Raw genomic sequence first — 19,341 nt, forward strand, 5'->3', positions numbered from 1 at the left:
GTTTCTCATCATTCTTGTCAACACTTAATATTTTCTCTTTTATAAAATTATATTCATCTTAGTAGATGTGAACTGGTGTATCGTTGTGGTGATTTACATTTCCCGAGGGATTAATGATGTTGAATATCCTTTCAGCAAATGTATGTACTTGGTTTTTGATGTTCTTTGGAAAAATGTCTGTTCAAGTCCTTTGCCCATTTTAAAATTATGTTGCTTGTCTCTTTGTTGCTGAGTGTGAGACACTAGATACTAGACCCTTATCAGATATGATTGCAAATATTTTCTTTCATTTTATTAAATATATGTCCTTTTTTCACATTCTTTATGTTCTTTGATACATAAAACTTTTCAGTTTTGATGTTTAATTTATCCATTTTTTCTGTTTGTAACTATGCATTTTTGTTCCTATTTGAGAATATACTGCCAAACTCAAGGTCATAAAGATTTACCTTTACGTTTTTTCCTAAGAGTTTTCTAATTTTACCTCTAAGGTTTAGATAATGTAAATCCATATCGAGTTAACTTTTTGTGTATGGTGTGCGGTAGAGGTCTATTGTTTGTTGCATTTTTTCAGTCTTTTACTATTGAATATGATGTTAATTACGCATTTAAAAAATAAGTTCCTTTATTATGTTGAAGAAGTTCTCTTCTAGTTTCCTGAATATCAAAACAAGATTTTGAATCTTGTCAAATGCTTTTCTGAATCACTTGACATCATTTTCTTTTCGTTTTGTCCTGTTAATGTGGTATATTACATTGTTTGATTTTTTTTTCTTTTTTTTTTTATGCTGAACTACCATTACGGTCCTGAGATAAACACTGCTTTGTCATAGCTTTGTGTGTGTGCGTGTTCAGTCGTGTCTGACTCTTTGTGACCCCTCGGACTGTAGCCCACTAGGCTCCTCTGTCCATGGAATTTTCCACACCAGAATGCTGCAGTGGGTTGCCATGCCCTCCTCCAGGGGATCTTCCCCACCCAAGGGTTGAACCCGCGTCTCCTGCATTGGCAGGCAGATTCTTTACCACTGAGCTGCCTGGGAAGCCCCTTGTCACAGCTTATAACCCTCTTACTATGATTTTGGATTCAGCTTGTTAAGGGTTTTTTTTTGTTTCATCTTGTTTTCTGATTGTTCATTTGAAGATTTTTTCACATATTCTCATAGTTTTCTTTCATTGTAATATCTTTGGCAGTGATATCAAGGTCACTGTGACTGAAGTCTGACTTCACAGACTGAGTAGCAAGTGTTCCCTCCTCTTCTATTTTTTGAAAGAGTGTGAGAGAATTGGTGTTAATTCTTCTTTAAATGCTTGGTAGAATACATCAGTGAAACTACTGGATCCTAGACTTTTCTTTGTTGAGAGGATTTTTGATTTGGTCTTTTTACTTGTTACAGGTATCCTGAATTTTTCTATTTCTTGTTGAGTCAGTTTTAGTATTTGTGTATTTCTAGGAATTTGTCCATGCTGACTAGGTTATCCAGTTTGTTGGCATGCAGATCATAGTGTTCTCTTGTAATCAATGGGTTTTCCTGGTGGCGCAGATGGTAAAGAATCTGTCTGCAGTGCAAGGGACCGGGGGCTCAATCCCTGAGTCAGGAAGGTCCCCTGGAGTCGGGAATGGCTACCCACTCCAGTATTCTTGCCTGAAGAATTCCACGGACAGAGGAGCCTGACGAGCCAAGAATCAGACACGACTGAGCAACTAACACACACTTATAACCAATCCCTTGTGTTTCTTTGGGTTTGGTATTAATTTCACAGTGTGACTTCCTCAATATAAACTCGATCGTGCTTCTCTGTGATGACTTCTTACAACCTGTAAGGTAAAATCCACCTTCCTACTTGACCGCAAAGTTACTGTGGTCTTTGTCAGTTCTTACTGTTTTGTATCTTAATAACCCCTTATCTGTCAGTACGCCGCAGTTTCTTTGCAGCGATTCTTACCGTTTCCTGAGCAGCAGTATTGCTTCACATCTCTGTCTCTCGTTCCAGGTAGCTTGCATACACTATTCCTTATGCCTGGAATGCCCTTTTCTGCTTCTGGTCCCACTGCCATGTATATGTCTATATATGCATATTTCTGCTACATACATGTGTGTATGTATATATACATGCATATGTATATGTGTATGGCATTTGAGTGGCACTGAGTAAAACTATAAAGAAGAAACTGACATGCCTCTATCTCAGTTCTGGAGATAGCACAGTTGTGCTTCAGTAGGCCACTTCACTCATCAAACTACCCTAACCCCTTAGGCCCAGTCATTCCATGCAGTGCAGCTCCCTCATGCGATACCTATTGAAATTTAAATGTCTTTACGACTACACATATGGTACATGACTTCCAAATTCTTTTTTCTCCTGCCTTGATCTCTCTTTTGGACTCTAGGCAAATACTGTGAATTGCCTATACAGCATGTCTCCTCTCTCTGAACAGGTTTCCTTCAACTGCTGAACTCTCTCTGAGAACCACATCTCCAAATAGCCCAAACCAATGGTCTGAGCCTCATGTCTCATCGCTTTTTCCCCTGAGTTATAACCAGTAGCATCATCTAGTTGAGACTCTATAGTCAGAAAGGCACAGGGATCCACAGTTTATATGTATTCTCTGTGATTTCACTACCATCCAGAAATGCTGTGTCCAGCTCTTTGCAACCCCATGGACTGTAGCTCACCAGGCTCCTGTGTCCATAGGATTTCCCAGGCAAGAATATTGGAGGAGGTTGCCACGCCCTCCTCCAGGGGATCTTTTCGACCCAGGGACTGAGCCCGCATCTCTTATGTCTGCTGCATTGGCAGGTGGGTTCTTACCACTAGTGCCACCTGGGAAGCTCCTTTCTAGGAAGCAGTTGAGGCTCCCAGGGACTGAGTGGCTTGCCTGTCATTCACTGCTCATAACTGGCCAAGTCAGGATTCCAGGGATCAGATCCAGGCAGCTGCCTCTCAGCCCCAGTGGTTCCCGACCCTCTTTGCTTCTCTGTGTTTCTCCAACGTGTCACCCTCTCTAAATTTCCACTGCCGCCATCACTTTTTTCTTCCTCGCTCCCTGCATCCAGTGCAGTAGCAAATCTGATTGACTCTGTAAATAAATTAAGAGTGAACAATTCTCACACTTCCACAGCTAGCAGCCTAGTTTCCTGTAATAGTGCAATAGCTGTTTGTATTTTTTATTAGGAGCATAATTGATTTACCATGTTGTATTATTTTCTGCTGTACAACAGCGTGAATCAGCTATAAGTATACATACATCCCCTCCCTCTCACCACACCCATCCCACCCCTCTAGGTCATCACAGAGCAGGGTGAGGGACGAATTGAAACTTAGCACTGACACATATACACGACCATGTGTAGAACAGCTAGCTAGTGGGAACCTGCTGCCCAGCACACTGAGCTCAGCTCAGGACAGCAGCTTCTTAATTGGTCTGTCTGCTTCTGTCTTTGCTCCTGACCGAGTGTCCTCAACTGGCCACCCACAGGCATCTTTCCAGCACCTGAGTCAGGTTTCATACATGTAGATTATGTATGCATTATATGAGCCTCGTTTGCTCAGACTCACTTTAGAGTGAAAACCACGGTCTCGCTGGAGTCTGGATTACCGCATGATGAGCACCCCACGCTGCTGCCCCAGCCTCTGACCTCAGCACCACCTCCACTCACTCTGCTGCGTGGCTTCCTTGCCGTTCTTGCAGATGTACTGAGTGCGCCCTGTGAATCGGTCTTCGCACCTGCTGTTGCCGTGGCCCGGAGCGCCCTGCTCAGGTATCTCTATGGCCTGTCCCGGTGCTGCTTTCAGTTCGCGGCTCAGGCTTCTGTCTCTCTCACTCCCAGTACTTTCTTAACCCTCACCCCATAGTCTCCTTCTCCTTCACTGTACTCACGTTCCCCTGAAATAGTACACGTTTTTAAAATCATTTATCACCTGTTATAAGTTCCACGACAACAGTGTTTCTCTTGTTTACTTACTGCTGTGTTTCCAGCCCTAGAACAATGCCTAGCATGTAAGACGCATTCAGAGAGTATTTTCAAGGAATGAACAAACGAATTCATGACCACTCTCTTAGTTTGTGTCCAAATCATTTCTGACTTGGAGAGGAATAATATTTGGCCTCCCTGACCCCAGCAGTGTACCCTGAAGCTTGCTGACTAAATTATACCTTAGCATCGGTCTCTTCTTCAGTTCCCGCCACTTGCAGAATGTACATCCTTCCAGTCTTCCATTATGATTGCCAAGGTCTCTGGGGTTCGGCTCCAGCCTCCTAACTTCCTTCTCTCAGGCTACGCCTCTGGCAGTCTCACAGCTTCAGCCTGAGTGAGTGGTTTTCACTTCCCCACCTGAGCCTTGCTCCCTGCTCCTCTGTACCTGTGTGTGTCTTCTTTCCTCTCCCTGCAATGTCACTCTCCACCTTAGGACACTGTCACCCCTGTGCATCTGGGCAGAGTTCAGCGCACCCTCCTCTGTGTCTGTCTCGACATGAAGTTCATGGCATTGCAAGCATTTCTCCTTAGCACCCTGGACTCCACAAGGGCAGGAGAGAGTGGTCTTTGTCACTGTACTCCTTACTGAAGTAGTAGACACACTCTGTGTGGTAAGTACTTGATAACCGAAAATGTCTGTATAGAAGTCTAATACTGTATCCAAGGACTTTCTGTTAAACATATTGTTTCACTTTTAAGACAAAATCAGTTTACCCTCAGCCTAGAGAAAGAATAAAAATTTTTTCCTCATTTTTGGGCCTATGAATTAATACTAAGGTGGCATAGGTTGAGGGGTTGTATCACAGGTGGAAAGACAGAAAAGGAAGCACCCCTGTTGGAAGTCCTTTCTGCTCTCCCATATTTTTAAAAGACTATAATCATCCTTATGTTTGACCAATTTATACAGAGCATCAGTTTGAAGCCTCTTAATGACTGCATTTAAGTTCATGAAAACATAGCTTTTAACAGGTAGGTAGTCAGTTTTACAGCCATGACATCACTGCTCTGCTGACATTTAATGTTCTCTCCTGGCCCTCGTTCAGCACCCTGTCGGATTGTTCCCACCCCATGTCCTGTTGGAGCTTCCAGGACCCTTAATTCTGAGCCATCATCATGACTCAGCATCCTGCTCAGCTCCCTTTCTGGTCCTCCGGCTGGCCGACGCCATAACTCTCCCGTGGTGACTGTATAGGGGGACTTCCTCTTTGTAGCCCTCATAGCACACTGGTGAGACGAGCTGTCTGAGAATCTTTTTCTTTTTTTTTCTCAAAGAGATTTTCATTTCTGAAAAAAATGGAGTCAGCCAGGCAAATGGAAGAAAGTACAGGGGGCTCACATATCTCTGTTTGAAGTGAGCACCTTTAATAATAGCTGGCCTGGGGGAGGTGGTATAGACTCTGAACCCAGAGTGTCTGGATTTAAATCCTAGAAACCACCTCCTAGTTCTGTGACCTTGGGCAGCCTGCTTGAAACGGAAGTACGTGTCAGTTTCCTTCTGTAAATTGAGGATAATAGTACTGGTATCTATCTAAAAGGGTTTGAGAACTGAACAAGCTGATGTTTAGAAATTGCTAAGGGTGGTTCCTGGCACACAGTGAAAGCAGCTGTTAGTGCTTAAACCTAGTCCCCATGCCAGATACTGAAGTAAAACAGTGAACAAGATGCCGTGTCCTCTGCTCTCATAGAAATCACATTCTTGCGGAGTATAGCCTTAAATCAACCTGAATAAATGTCTGATTGCATTTTATGATAAAGACTGGGCAAAGGGGAAATGAGGGTGCTATGTAGGAGTAGTTAGGGAAGAATTCTGTGAGTAACCTAAAAGATGGAATCAGCAATGGGGGAAAGAGCGTTCTAGGGTTGGCGAACAGAACAGAACAAGGCCTGATAGCGGGAAAAGGAAGGGTTGTTAGGGGAAGTAAGGAAGCAGGTGGAGCTAGAGCTCGGTGAGAGAGAAAGAGGGGCCAGTCCAGTTGGAGAGCAGACTGGGAGCCTTTTAGACACAGCAAGGAATTTGTTTTGAATCTAATTGCAACAGGGAGCCATTGAAGAATTTGGTATCTGTTGTTCCTTTGGACATCAGGTTTAGAGTAAGGAGCCAGGGGGAGAGAAAATAGGGAACACATTTTAATTCTTTCTTATTTATGATCCCAGTTGTTCATTTAGACTTATAAAACAGTTTAGAGTTTCCTTTACTTGCAAATAATCTCTTAAGATACCTTTTTTGGTTTTTCCAGAATTATTCCACGGCCTTTAAGTTACTTATATTGCTCAGAGGGATTGTATCAATCATCTAACTTCCTCCTCCTTCCTTTTCTTTTAATAAATATCAGTGGAGTGACTACTCTTGCCCTCCTGTTCTTTAGACTAGTAAGAAGAGATATTAGAAAGCACACAATTAATTGATTACACTGAAGGTAAGTGTTACCAAGAAACTATAAAAGCTACTATGAGAGCATTTAGCGGAGGACTTCTGGCAGACAGACCCTGAGGAACACATGGGAGGCAGCTGGAAAAGAGGAGTGAAAAGTCCTGAGGTCAGAAGGTGTGGTGTTCGTCACCAGCCTACACTAAAACTGAGCGGTTGGGCTAGAGTTTAGTGAGTTTCCATCAAAGTAAGGAAGGATCCAGGAAACAGTTTGTAGGTAACAATATGATATTAGTCCTTTTGCAACTCCTCCAGCTGCTGGGTGGAGCGTGGACAGTAGGGGATAAGGATGCATGCAGAAGGATCAGGTAGTGTTTATAACCTGGGCACTTTCGACAGTGTGAAATTGTCCACAAGTCACAGGGAATTTGCCTCTCTACCCCTATACAATATGCAGGCAGTAACCCCCAATCTTGAGGATGGTTACACATCCCCCCTAATTCCGAACACTTTCCTGAGAGGAGGGAAAATTGTACCACTGTTTGAGAAACAATGACATTGGCTGTTGTAATAATCTACACTTTGATTTCCAGAGTGAGGCGCTGCATATCCCAGGAGGCTAGGAGACATCCATGGGGAAGCAGGAAGGAAACATTACAGCTTTAATCCCTGCTCATCATATATGACGGAGAAGGCATTGGCACCCCACTCCAGTACTCTTGCCTGGAAAATCCCATGGACGGAGGAGCCTGGTAGGCTGCAGTCCATGGGGTTGCTGAGTCGGACACGACTGAGTGACTTCACTTTGACTTTTCACTTTCATGCATTGGAGAAGGAAATGGCAACCCACTCCAGTGTTCTTGCCTGGAGAATCCCAGAGACAGTGGCCTCCCGTCTATGGGGTCTCACAGAGTCAGACACGACTGACGCGACTTAGCAACCACAGCAGCAGCATCATATATGACAAAAATGGGAACAGAATTAAGCTTTGTTATCACTGAACAGAGGGCTTGGTGCCCTGGTTCCCAGGTAGTCTCAGGTGATGTGCACACTCTGAGGTAAGAGCAGCAGTTCCACAGTGACACAGGTTGTCACTTGTTCATTTCTGTGCATTGTCAGATTTGTGATTTATGTGTGCCCATGAAGCAGAGATGTGGATTCTGTTATCTGTTTTAAAATAGAGTACAGAAGAGTCCTATACAGAAACCACAGATTGAAAATGATATTTATAATATAAGCACAGAGTACCAAAAGAGAAGACAGCAGAGTTAAAATTACTAGTTAGCAGTAAATTTAGATTAAAAAATGACACCATCATATCTGGAAAAAAGTAAACCAAAAATTGAAATTATCCAGAAGACACACTTATTTGTCTATACTTTTGTTAAAGATGACTTTGAGTTTAAATATACTATATCACATCTTAGATTTTGCCTAATGAAAGTATGAAGTCATAATTATTAGCACAAAACTTTGCTTCATCTTTTTCACATGCTTTTAAAAGTTTGTCTTTAATAGTATAACTTACAGCTTAGTACACTTGGTACATTTTATTGACAAATATAGATAAGTGGTGCCTGCTGAAATGATTTCTTTTGGCTGGAGAAGCACTGGTCTCGGCAGGTAATGGTTTGTGCTCAGGCTGTGGCAGCAGAGATGGAGACAATTACATGTCTTCTAGAAATGTGTATGGGGAAGACGTAGTGGTGACTCTGAGGTGGGAACCAGGGAGACGTAGATCGAGGCTGAGCCAGATCTCCAGCAGATTCAGACAGGTGGCACTTTTTTTTTTTTTTTTTAAGAGACTTAGATTTGGGAGACAGTCTTTTTTTTTAAAGTACAGTTGATAAGTTACAGGTGTACAGTGTAGCGATTCACAGTTTGACAGGTTATATTTCATTTACAGTTCTTATAAAATATCTGTGTGCTTTCCGTGCTGTATATCTTGCACTGTAATATATACCTAGTAGTTTGCACCTGTTAATCCCCTGCCCCCGGATTGCCCCAGCCTCCCCCTCGCTTGCCACTGGTGGCCTCTAGTTTGCCCTCTCTCTCTGTGAGTCTGCTGCTTTTTGTCAGAGTCACTAGTTTGCTGTACTTCTCAGATTTCAGTTCTGTGTAAGACTTAGTAAATTTGAAGTGTCTTATTCAACAAGCATTTAAATCCTCCACTGTACAGATAAGGAGAATAGACTGAATCAGAGATAGATATTGGCGAGAGAGCTCCATATAAACAGTCACAAAAAGCATGACTATGATGAAGGTAACCAGGGAAGAAAACAGCTAGTGAACAGACACTGTGATGAGGGGGAAATGGCTGGAAACATAGCAGGAAAACAAGGAGAATAGGTCCTCACGGAAACTAAATGAAAGGCAGAAGGAAAGGGCCAGGCGTGCCATGCGATGCTGGAACTTCATGCCGGATGAGGTTTCAGGAGTCCCTACTGCCATGCGGAGGTTGTCGGTGATGCATCAAAGTAGTTTAGAGAGTTAAAAACTCTTACTAAGGCAGAATTCTGTTGGGAGTGGACTTGAGGCATGGATGGAACATGAGGATGTGCATCCTTCAATCAACCAAGTGTACTTTTTCCATTCCAAAGTAGTATTTGGTTTCTAATTACAAAAGTTTCCTTTTCTGTTTCAGAAGAATTAGGAAATACAGACGGGTATAAAGATAGAAATAAAATGATCAAATTTCTCAATTGATGTCAATTAATATTAATGTCAGTCTCTTGATATTTTCAAGTACTTATTTATATAGATATAGTTAGGATCTTTCAGTATTGTACATTAAATTGTACATTACTGTTATTCTGTTTTCTTGCCTTTACATTTTCCCTTGCCTTTAAGTATTTTTTGAAGTATGATTTCTTTTAACCAACTGAGAAGTATTTCTTCATCTGGCTATATAAAAAATGAATATACTCTTAAACTTTGGGCAAGTAAGTCATTTGTAATACTCCACTTCTGTGAATAATTCCGTGATGAACATCTTATTTGTACATCTTGAACTAAGAGCTCTTCATACAGATAGCACTCCTGGTTCTTTTAGTTCAGTTTAGTTCAGTTCAGTTCAGTTCAGTCGCTCAGTCGTGTCCGACTCTGCGACCCCATGAATCGCAGCTCACCAGGCCTCCCTGTCCATCACCAACTCCCAGAGTTCACTCAGACTCATTTCCATCAAGTCAGTGATGTCATCCAGCCATATCATCGTCTGTCGTCCCCTTCTCCTCCTGCCCCCAATCCTTCCCAGCATCAGAGTCTTTTCCAGTGAGTCAACTCTTCGCATGAGGTGGCCAAAGTACTGGAGTTTCAGCTTCAGCATCATTCCCTCCAAAGAAATGCTAGGGCTGATCTCCTTCAGAATGGACTGGTTGGATCTGCTTGCAGTCCAAGGGACTCTCAAGAGTCTTCCCCAACACCACAGTTCAAAAGCACCAATTCTTCAGTGCTCAGCTTTCTTCACAGTCCAACTCTCACATCCATACATGACCACTGGAAAAACCATAGCCTTGACTAGACAGACCTTAGTCGGCAAAATAATGTCTCTGCTTTTGAATATGCTATCTAGGTTGGTCATAACTTTCCTTCCAAGCAGTAAGCGTCTTTTAATTTCATGGCTGCAGTCACCATGTGCAGTGATTTTGGAGCCCCCCAAAATAAAGTGTGACACTGTTTCCGCTGTTTCCCCATCTATTTCCCATGAAGTGATGGGACCAGATGCCATGATCTTCATTTTCTGAATGTTGAGCTTTAAGCCAACTTTTTCACTCTCCTCTTTCACTTTCTTCAAGAGGCTTCTTCAAGAAAATTAGAGACACCAAGGAAATATTTCATGCAAAGATAGGCTCGATAAAGGACGGAAATGGTATGGACCTAACAGAAGCAGAAGATATTAAGAAGAGGTGGCAAGAATACACAGAAGAACTATACAAAAAAGATCTTCATGACCAAGATAATCACGATGGTGTGATCACTCACCTAGAGCCAGACATCCTGGAATGTGAAGTCAAGTAGACCTTAGAAAGCATCACTACCAACAAAGCTAGAGGAGGTTCTTTTAAGGCTTGTGAAAATACTAATAATCTCTGTTTGTCCAAGATGCTTTGGGGTAAGGGCTTCTCAGTACCATTACACTCCCATCAGCATTATTTTCTGTAATTGTGCATATTCTATTCCCTGTTTTAAAATCACGTTTGGGCATCTGTGTGTGTGTTAGTTAATAAGTGCATTTCTTGAAAATCGCATGAGTTTGTGTTTTCCTTTTTACCCTAATTTCAGTCTTAAAGGGTACTCAGTATTTTATATCACTTATAACTTATGTATTTTATCATTGTCCTTGTATTTTATGCACTTTCATGTTCTTGAGTTTTTCCTTTTTATCCCCTGATTTTTACTACATGAAACTACCCAGCTTTGTTTCTCAGAGACTGTTTAAAGGTATGTACTCTGTTTTAAATTATGGCTGTAAAACTTATTTCACAAGAAGAAGTGTCCTTTCCTAAGCTTGATTGGAAGCATTGTGTTTGTTCTGGAAAATTATTCTATTTGCCTTAAAATCATCTGTGTATTACAGGGAACTGCTACTCTTGATAGTAGCTGTGTTCTCTCTATCACACATGGTGACCGCTGTGGTTTCTTCTTTCCAACCTGCTGCTGATTCTTCTTGACAGAGAAGATGAAAGAGAAGAAAACAGGCACTAACGTTTATTGAGTGTCTGCAATATAGCATCTATTTGCATAGGTTACCTCATTTACCCTTAATTCTGGGAGGTAATGTTCATTGTGATCATTTTATAGCTGACAGAACTGAAGTTAAAAGGCACAACTTGTTCATCAAAACTTCCTTAGTAAGTGATAGAATCAGCTTGAAACTCGGTGAGTTAATTCAACAGATACTTAGTGCTTAGGCTGTAGGCACTGTCTGCCCCTTAGGACATATGAGTGAATAGAACATACGAAGATTCTCTGCCTTCGTGGGTCTGAGGTCAGGGTGCCAGGGTAGTTGTGGGTTTAGTGAGGGGCTGTCTTCCTGATTGTGTCCTCACACGGCCTTGGCGTGTGCAGGCAGAGAGACAGAGAAGAGAATCTATCTCTTCCTGATTTTGTGAGGGTGTGAATCCCATCACAGGACTCCATCCTCGTGAGCTCATCTACACCTCAGGATGGCCCAGTTCCTGCACCTCCGTAATCATCACCTTGAGGATTAGGGCTTTAACTTGGGAATTTTGAGGGGACACAAGCATTCAACCCACAGCAGACTCTAAACTTACTTCCTTTAGGCCATCCGAGGCTGCTACTTCTGTATAATGCAGAAAACATTATTTAATTACTCTCTCTCCTTACCACATTGGGGGCTTGCCCTTCTGAATTTCTTGTTGCTATCAACATAAAATCCCCCTTCTTCCATAAAGAGAGAGGTGAATATTTTTATTTGCTTTTGTATTTTCACAAGCTTCACCTCATTCAGAATTTCAGCTTTCATTCCAGTATTTTACAGGCCTTTACGTCTCCAATTGTTTTCATTGTGTTTTTCATGGAATTTTCACATTATTTAAGTGTGCCTTATTTTACAATGCATGTGCTTTTGAGGAATTCAAGAAGGTGGAGTTTTTGTGAATAGCACCAAACTTTTAGTGAAAACTTGGTACTATAAAAGATTTCCATTTCATTTTTACTTCTGTATAATTATGGCTTACATCTTCTGGGATAATTTAATATTTTCAATTATTCAGCTGTTTAATGTTTGTTGAGCTAGGTGGCAATGTGGCAGAGATTACATGAAGCAAACATATTAAATGAAGTATTTTTACTGGAATACTGAGTATGTCAGGATGGTTAAAGCAGTGTTAATCTTTTACTTCACAGATGGGTCCAAATTAATCACTACTGAGACAAATCTTGTGCTTCTCATGCCAAGTACTAGAAAGATGCCCTCTAGACCATAAGACATTTTGTTTAATAAGAGGTTTAATATGAAATCATTAATATACTTCGTTATGAAAAGAAAAATACTGTTTCCAGGGAGTTGTTTCTCTAGGGATGTTTAAATATAGTAAGTGGGGGAAGGAGGCATGTTGGTACACAGAAGACACATAATAAATGCAGACACCACTTGGAACTTAATTGTCTTTACTTCTGACCTTGCATGTTAAATTCCATTTATTTCAAGAGCACTTTCTTGTTGCTACACCTGTCAGCACATATGGATAACAGGAGTTTGCATAATGTATACTGTGTGAGTGGTTATTGTTGTTCAGTCGCTAAGTCGTGTCCAACTAAGCCTAACCCACTGGGCTCCTCTGTCTCTGGGATTTCCCAGGCAAGAGTACTGGAGTGGGTTGCCATTTCCTTCTCCAGGGGATCTTCTCAACTCAGGAAGCAAACCCATGTCTCCTGCTTGGCAGGCAGATTCTTTACCTGGAGAAGAGATTCTTTACCTGGCAGATTCTTAGACCGCTACCTGTGTAAGTGATGAATTTGTGTATTTTCAGATTTTTTAATGTAATATGACTGGTATCTTTGGGTCTTTTCTAGGTTTGTGACTTGGCTTTTAGCCTGAAGAAAATGCTGATCCGACACAAGATGACTCATAATCCCAATCGTCCGCTGGCAGAATGCCAGTTTTGCCATAAGAAGTTTACAAGGAACGACTACCTCAAAGTGCACGTGGACAACATCCACGGGGAGGCTGACAGCTAGTGGCAGCTGCAAAGGGACTAAGCCGTTCCGAAGGGCTCCCGATAGGAAAGCCAGGGTTCTGTCACCTGCCTAGCGCAGCAGAAGCAGCCAAAACGCACTCACTGGCCTCACGGTTCTTATTTGCCTACCTTTAGTGGAGAAGGCAATGGCAGCCCACTCCAGTACTCTTGCCTGGAAAATCCCATGGACGGAGGAGCCTGGTAGGCTGCAGTCCATGGGGTCGCTAGGAGTCGGACACAACTGAGCAACTTCACTTTCACTTTTCACTTTCATGCATTGGAGAAGGAAATGGCAACCCACTCCATTGTTCTTGCCTGGAGAATCCCAGGGACAGGGGAGCCTGGTGGGCTGCCGTCTGTGGGGGTCACAGAGTCGGACACGACTGAAGTGACTTAGCAGTAGCAGAGTCTTTACATACATATGCAAAAAAAGGCAAAATACACTACTTTTATTAAGAAATAGTATAAATGGAAAAAAAATAACTTTATAACCTTCCAAAATACTACTTTTGTTATGTCATATAAAAATGGGAAAGGAACCATGTGATCTTCTTCTTGGCCAAACTCTCTGTAGTGAAGTTTATTAACATACTCTTTGTCAGACTTTTTTATTTTATTTTTATCCTTATGTGTGTGTGTGTGTGTACATGCTGGTTATCACAATTGGTTATTACTGATTTAACCAGAAAGGAATTAAGATTCCCAAGATAATTTCATTACAGATAAGGATGAGAGGTAAGAGTTTTCCAAGTCTCAAGCGTAGTAACAGTATAAAACCGCTGTTTGTGAAACAGACAAAAGTTGATGGTCCTTCATAGCTCCTTACAAGATGAGTTTAAAAAGGCGTTTAAGAACTAAAACATCTACTGAAATTTTCCTTGTTTTAGACAATCCTCAGGAAACATTTCCTCATCATTCAGTTGCTGGCATTCATGGCCTAGAATACTTATATTATATCAACACAGAAGTGGCCATAACACTTAAATTTGTCCAGGTGATTCTCCTGAGTTTCTACTAGCTAGCTTTAGAAATGAACAACAGATGGCCCACCGTGGAAACCAAGTGGACTCTCAGTATCTGCTGAGTGACGGAGCAGCAGGACAGCGGGTCATCAGGGTGCTGACCGGGCCCTTTACCCTCTTGTTGCATCGGGGAGCACAGGGCCTGTCCGTGCAGATGCTGCAGTCCTCGGAGCATCTACATCCTGTTTCTCAAGGACATTTTCCAGAATCATGGCAGTAGGTGATTCTGAAACACTTCTGAATTACTCTCAATGCTTTATAATTAGGAATCCAGAATTAAAAACACAACCCTGGCAGTTGTTATGACTGAAATAATCACCAGTGTTTAAGAGAGATTGAAGCAAGAAGCATAATTTCTTCCTTTAGGTTATATTTCAGTTCAGTACTTGAGAACAACGTACAATGAACAGCTTGTCTTGGGAGAAGATATGATAAAATGTAATAATGTTGGTAAAGTAGTGTAGAAGAATCCCAACCAGCAAAAGCTTAAAACCAATTCAAGAACTTTTCTATTTGGAGCCCATTCAAAAGAGAGAAAGTATAATTTTAAGGAAGTTATTTAATTCTAATCATTTGTGGAGAAAGGTTATCTGAAGACACAATTCTCTGAAATCAGGAATCTTGTTTCAGAATTATATTTATGCTCAGTTCCAGTTCTAAAAAGAAACAATTCATTATAGATATTTAAACTCTGTGAAAATACTAAGTTTGAAATTCACCAGCGATAATTTTTAAAAATAAAAATGCCTGGATTATAATTTAGAAGATGTCTGAGTATGGCTATATGAAGCATTTGTTCTGAAATTATAGACTGTATTTTATACAGATAGATTCCGGTCTTGTTTCTTGCTATGTCATTTGTTTCAGTAGTATATTTTTAGATCTAAAGTGTTTTCAGTTTAACATAACAGTGTGCTTAATCTCGTTTGAATATAAAAGGACAGCTGTAAAATTTAGTAGTGGGTATTATTTAAACATGTTCTGCTCATTCCTTTGGGTGCTGCCTTCTCTGTTTGGGATGCTTCATAGCCCAATTGTGTGAAACTTGAAGCCAGACCAACTGTGTATCATCTCGATGACTCACAATTTACAGGGCTGCTGAAGAAGTTACCCTGGAAACCGTGTTATCACAGTGCTGTGGAGAGGACTGATGACGATTGAAGTGCTGGATGGGATCTGGCCCAAGGTTTGCAGTCAAACAAAACTTCAGAAAATGGCGTGCAGAGACCTACCGGTACACCATCCTTTCTTTTCAAAGCATTGAAACCAAAACAGACCCTTAAAAGATCATTTCCGTGCCATCACCTTTTATCTGAAAGATCATTATTTATAAAACATCTCAGATATGTTAAGAGTTTGTGTCCTAGAACTTTAAAATCACTTAGCAATAACAGAGATAAGAATTCATTTAGTTTGAGAAATTAAGAACAGAAATAAGACAGTCATAGAGGAAAAGATCAGGCATGTTGGAGTGCAGGTACTCACTTTAAAGAACCTTCCTCTTAGGGTACAGAAGGTTACAGCTCCTGTACGCTTGTGGGAAGAGGCCAAACTCTTACCCTGAGGTCAAGACTGATGGTCAAAAGTATTTAGCAATACGGGTAGGGTCAGATATACTTTTATAGTTACCATCTTTGTATAGTAACATTTAACATATTTGTATATCTAGAATTTTTTTTTCTTGTTTTACAATCACTGGCTTCTGTTTTCTTTTTTTTTCCTTGCCTTTTTTATTGGGGGTTGTCGTTGGTGATACAAAACAGTTTGTTAATTAATCATAATATTTGCAGTATAAAAGTATTCATTGGTGATTCATTTTGGGAGTTACACTAAATAGTTAAAATACTACTTTTTTTTTTGTCTTACATGTTTTATTTAACATAATAATATCAAAATTATATTTCCGTCCATTGACTGTTTCTTTTTTTTTTAATACTCATTGCTTTGCTTTTATTTTATTATTTTTTTTTAATTTTAAAATCTTTAATTCTTACATGTGTTCCCAAACATAAACCCCCCTCCCACCTCCCTCCCCATAGCATCTCTGTGGGTCATCCCCATGCACCAGCCCCAAGCATGCTGTATCCTGCGTCAGACATAGACTGGCGATTCAATTCTTACATGATAGTATACATGATAGAATGCCATTCTCCCAAATCATCCCACCCTCTCCCTCTCCCTCTGAGTCCAAAAGTCCGTTATACACAGCTGTGTCTTTTTTCCTGTCTTTTAAGAAACATTTTTGTATGTTTTGTGTGTGTGTGTATGCAGAGGATCACTCTTATGAGATGCTTATATTATACATGCCAATACATTACTTTGTTGAGAACTCTTCAGACTTGTTGCTGCCAACAAATGTGGATATGAATCACAGAAACTTATAACGGTAGTTTGTGCATTCAGTTTTATGGGCTGCTACTCTCCCAAAGCTGGAAGGGAGGGAGAGAGGCTAGGTACTGGAAATACTAACTTTTTCCTTCACAAACTTAAATGTTACTTGTGAAAACTTGTCTTGGGGTTGTAAATATATGGAGATGGATAGGTAGGAGGAAATGTGCCTATTTAAAACCCTAAAATTTTGTCATTAATAATGAGGTTTACTTGCATGTACATATATAAATGCAGTATTTGTGAATACAGTAGAACTTCAGTACCATTTTTATTTTAATATAAATCTAATCTATATAATCTCTACCACAGCTGGAATCAGCATTGTATTTTACGATCGGACAGTTCTACAGTAAAATTGAACATTTAAAGTAGTTTTTGATGAAAGAAGAAAATATAATTGTCATTACTCCCAGACTCTTGTTTTGCAATTTTATTTCTAAGCATTTCTAGATCTGAAAAATCTCTATAGTTAAGCCAAGTTGGTTTCAGGGCCACAGAGAGAACACCATCTTTAACTCTCATCTCACTTTTGGTCAAGTGTAAACACCATATGAAAAGAAACATTACTAATAATGAAAAAACTTGATTTATAATATTATCTCTGAGCATAAATATCCTGATATTCACAAATATAATTTAAAGATGATTAAAGTTATGTCTAATATTTTGCATGTTCCTTGTTTTAAAAGTGGTGTTTTATTATTCTGGTGGTATTTCAATCTTGTGAGGTTTCCCTGGTACAAAAAAGTTATCATCATCATACTTATCATGTTTCTCCAAGTAGTTGATTTAGAAATGATACATTCATTTACCTTTGATGTGTCATTTAATTAGCTGAGGCACTCGTTCTTCGGAACTTCAGTAGTGTTAACTACTTTGGGCTCAATACTGTTATCACTGCTGGTGGTTAATTTGTTATATGACAGGAAAAAATTAACACTGGAGCCTTCAGTCAGGGCCACGTTAGAATAGTCTAGACTTCCTAGGCCCATGAACTAGCACAGAATGCAAAGAGGATCTTATTCCAGAATGGTGCTGCTAGTCCTGTGTCCAAGCTCGCATTCTCTCTCTAAAGAATGCTTAACACAGTACTGGAAAACAGCATATATAAAAACGTTTATATTTATTTCACAGCGGGCTTCCTAAACATTTGGTATACTTTTCTAACCCTGCAAGCATTTAAGCAACTAGAGTAAGTTTTTATGCCACGTTGGCATGTGACTCAGCAGAAGGAAACTAAGGTTTTAGGTACTACTCATATGCTGAAAATTGAGAAAGGAGATGAGACCACTGAAACTCGATGATTTAAATTAGTGTGAAGGAGTTAATATTAGAATATCACAGTTCCTAGTAAGTCACTATAGACTTACTAGGAATTAATTACTTAATAATGCATTTGCCTTTGTAAAATAATATAAAAATGAAAGCAATTCCAGCTTGTAGTAGATGCCTCACTTTAAAATTTTGTCTTCTTGGAGAAAAATAATGGTCTTTTCATAAAGTACATTTCACCTGACATCTTTTATATGATGTCTGACTGGCATACCTTTTCCTCCCATTCTTCTACTATAGGCTGTTCCTTAAGTATATGTACATTTTGGATGTGTTTCTAATAAAGCACCTATGGTAAGATTTCACAGATTTTGTCCTGTCTGAAAATACTGTGCGTCTGTGATTATGAATCTGTCCTGCCTTTCCCAGTCTTACCTAGCCTTCATATGACACAGAGGGCTTGTGTTAGAGTCTGTCCTTAGGGAGAGATTTGTTCTTTACACCTGACGTACAGAATTCATCATCACCAATGTGTAAAGCTGATTAAAGCCTGACATTGTAGACGTAATTCAAGACCCTCCTTTATATGGCTCTCGCTTACCCATGGTAGCTGGTGATACACAACCGGAAACAAAAGAGATTCCTTAAAAGTATTCCTGGGACTTTGATACCATGGACATAAGTATAACTGCTGAAATCTGAAAGAATACACCACCATTATTGGGATTTAGTTGTTGGAACAGTATGTCCTTTGTTCGTTCTTTAATATTTGATAATGCAACTCATAAAAAGGGAAGTGCATTGACCTCCAACTTGATATTTGTGTTTCTTTGCTAAAGTATTAGCATCTGGAGAGCTGAAACTGATGAACCAAAGAAGGTCTGAAGTTAACTTTTATGAAATCAAAGCAAACTGTATAGTTCCTATGCTAAGTAGGAACATAAAAGGATTGGAAACAAAATCACATTAAATTGATTCTAAAACCTATTTAAATTGGGAAAATGAGTCTTTTATGGAATGTTGCATTTAGTCATTAGAAATTCTGAAAAATTAAATTTTGTGGAAATTAACCAGTCACTTACTTTTGACTGCCTAAGTCTAGTTTTACTATTCAAATATAGGAAATCTTCTGATGTTACTTTCTGGTAGTCTCATTTACCATATAATAACTGCTTACAGCTCAGCTTCTACCTAGCAAATACACCGCTTACTCCAGAAGGTAGCGTACAGGAAAACAGCGTGGAGTGCACACCGTTCAGCATCACTTCGGCCCCTCCAGCTCCTTGCACGTGGAATCCATTCCTTGTGCTCTTTCAGCTGCTGCATGACTTCATGTCGTCTCCAGTTCCGCCTTCCGCTAGGTTCTGAGAGTGACAAGTTGGTGGTGTTCCCAGACTCAATTATGATATTTAGAATATTAAGTTGTATCCTTTCTGCTCTGGCTATAAAATATGAAATTGGGGCAGACGAATTTAGTTGATTAGGGTGTTATTAGACTAAGTATTTGAGTTGAGCCAACTGGCTTTATACTGAGCAAAGCTATTGCTCAGTATTCTGAGTTACGGATCTCACCCCTAACCATGCCGACTCTGCCAAGGGCATGTGGCTTG

At 40.2% G+C, this 19,341-nt stretch overlaps 1 protein-coding gene across 3 annotated transcripts in view; it reads left to right on the forward strand.

The window, feature by feature from the left end:
* PRDM5 (PR/SET domain 5) overlaps positions 1-13,140 on the forward strand; it is a 262,625-nt gene extending 249,485 nt beyond the window's left edge. For all 3 annotated transcript variants that reach the window (XM_068975244.1, XM_068975245.1, XM_068975246.1), the window contains one exon: positions 12,883-13,140. In XM_068975244.1, the coding sequence (XP_068831345.1) occupies positions 12,883-13,047 (165 nt within the window). In that variant the 3' untranslated portion in view covers positions 13,048-13,140. The remainder of the gene's footprint in view (positions 1-12,882) is intronic.
* The last annotated feature ends 6,201 nt before the right edge of the window (positions 13,141-19,341 follow it).

Source organism: Capricornis sumatraensis, chromosome 7 (assembly GCF_032405125.1).
Source record: "Capricornis sumatraensis isolate serow.1 chromosome 7, serow.2, whole genome shotgun sequence".
Taxonomy (NCBI): Eukaryota; Metazoa; Chordata; class Mammalia; order Artiodactyla; family Bovidae; genus Capricornis; species Capricornis sumatraensis.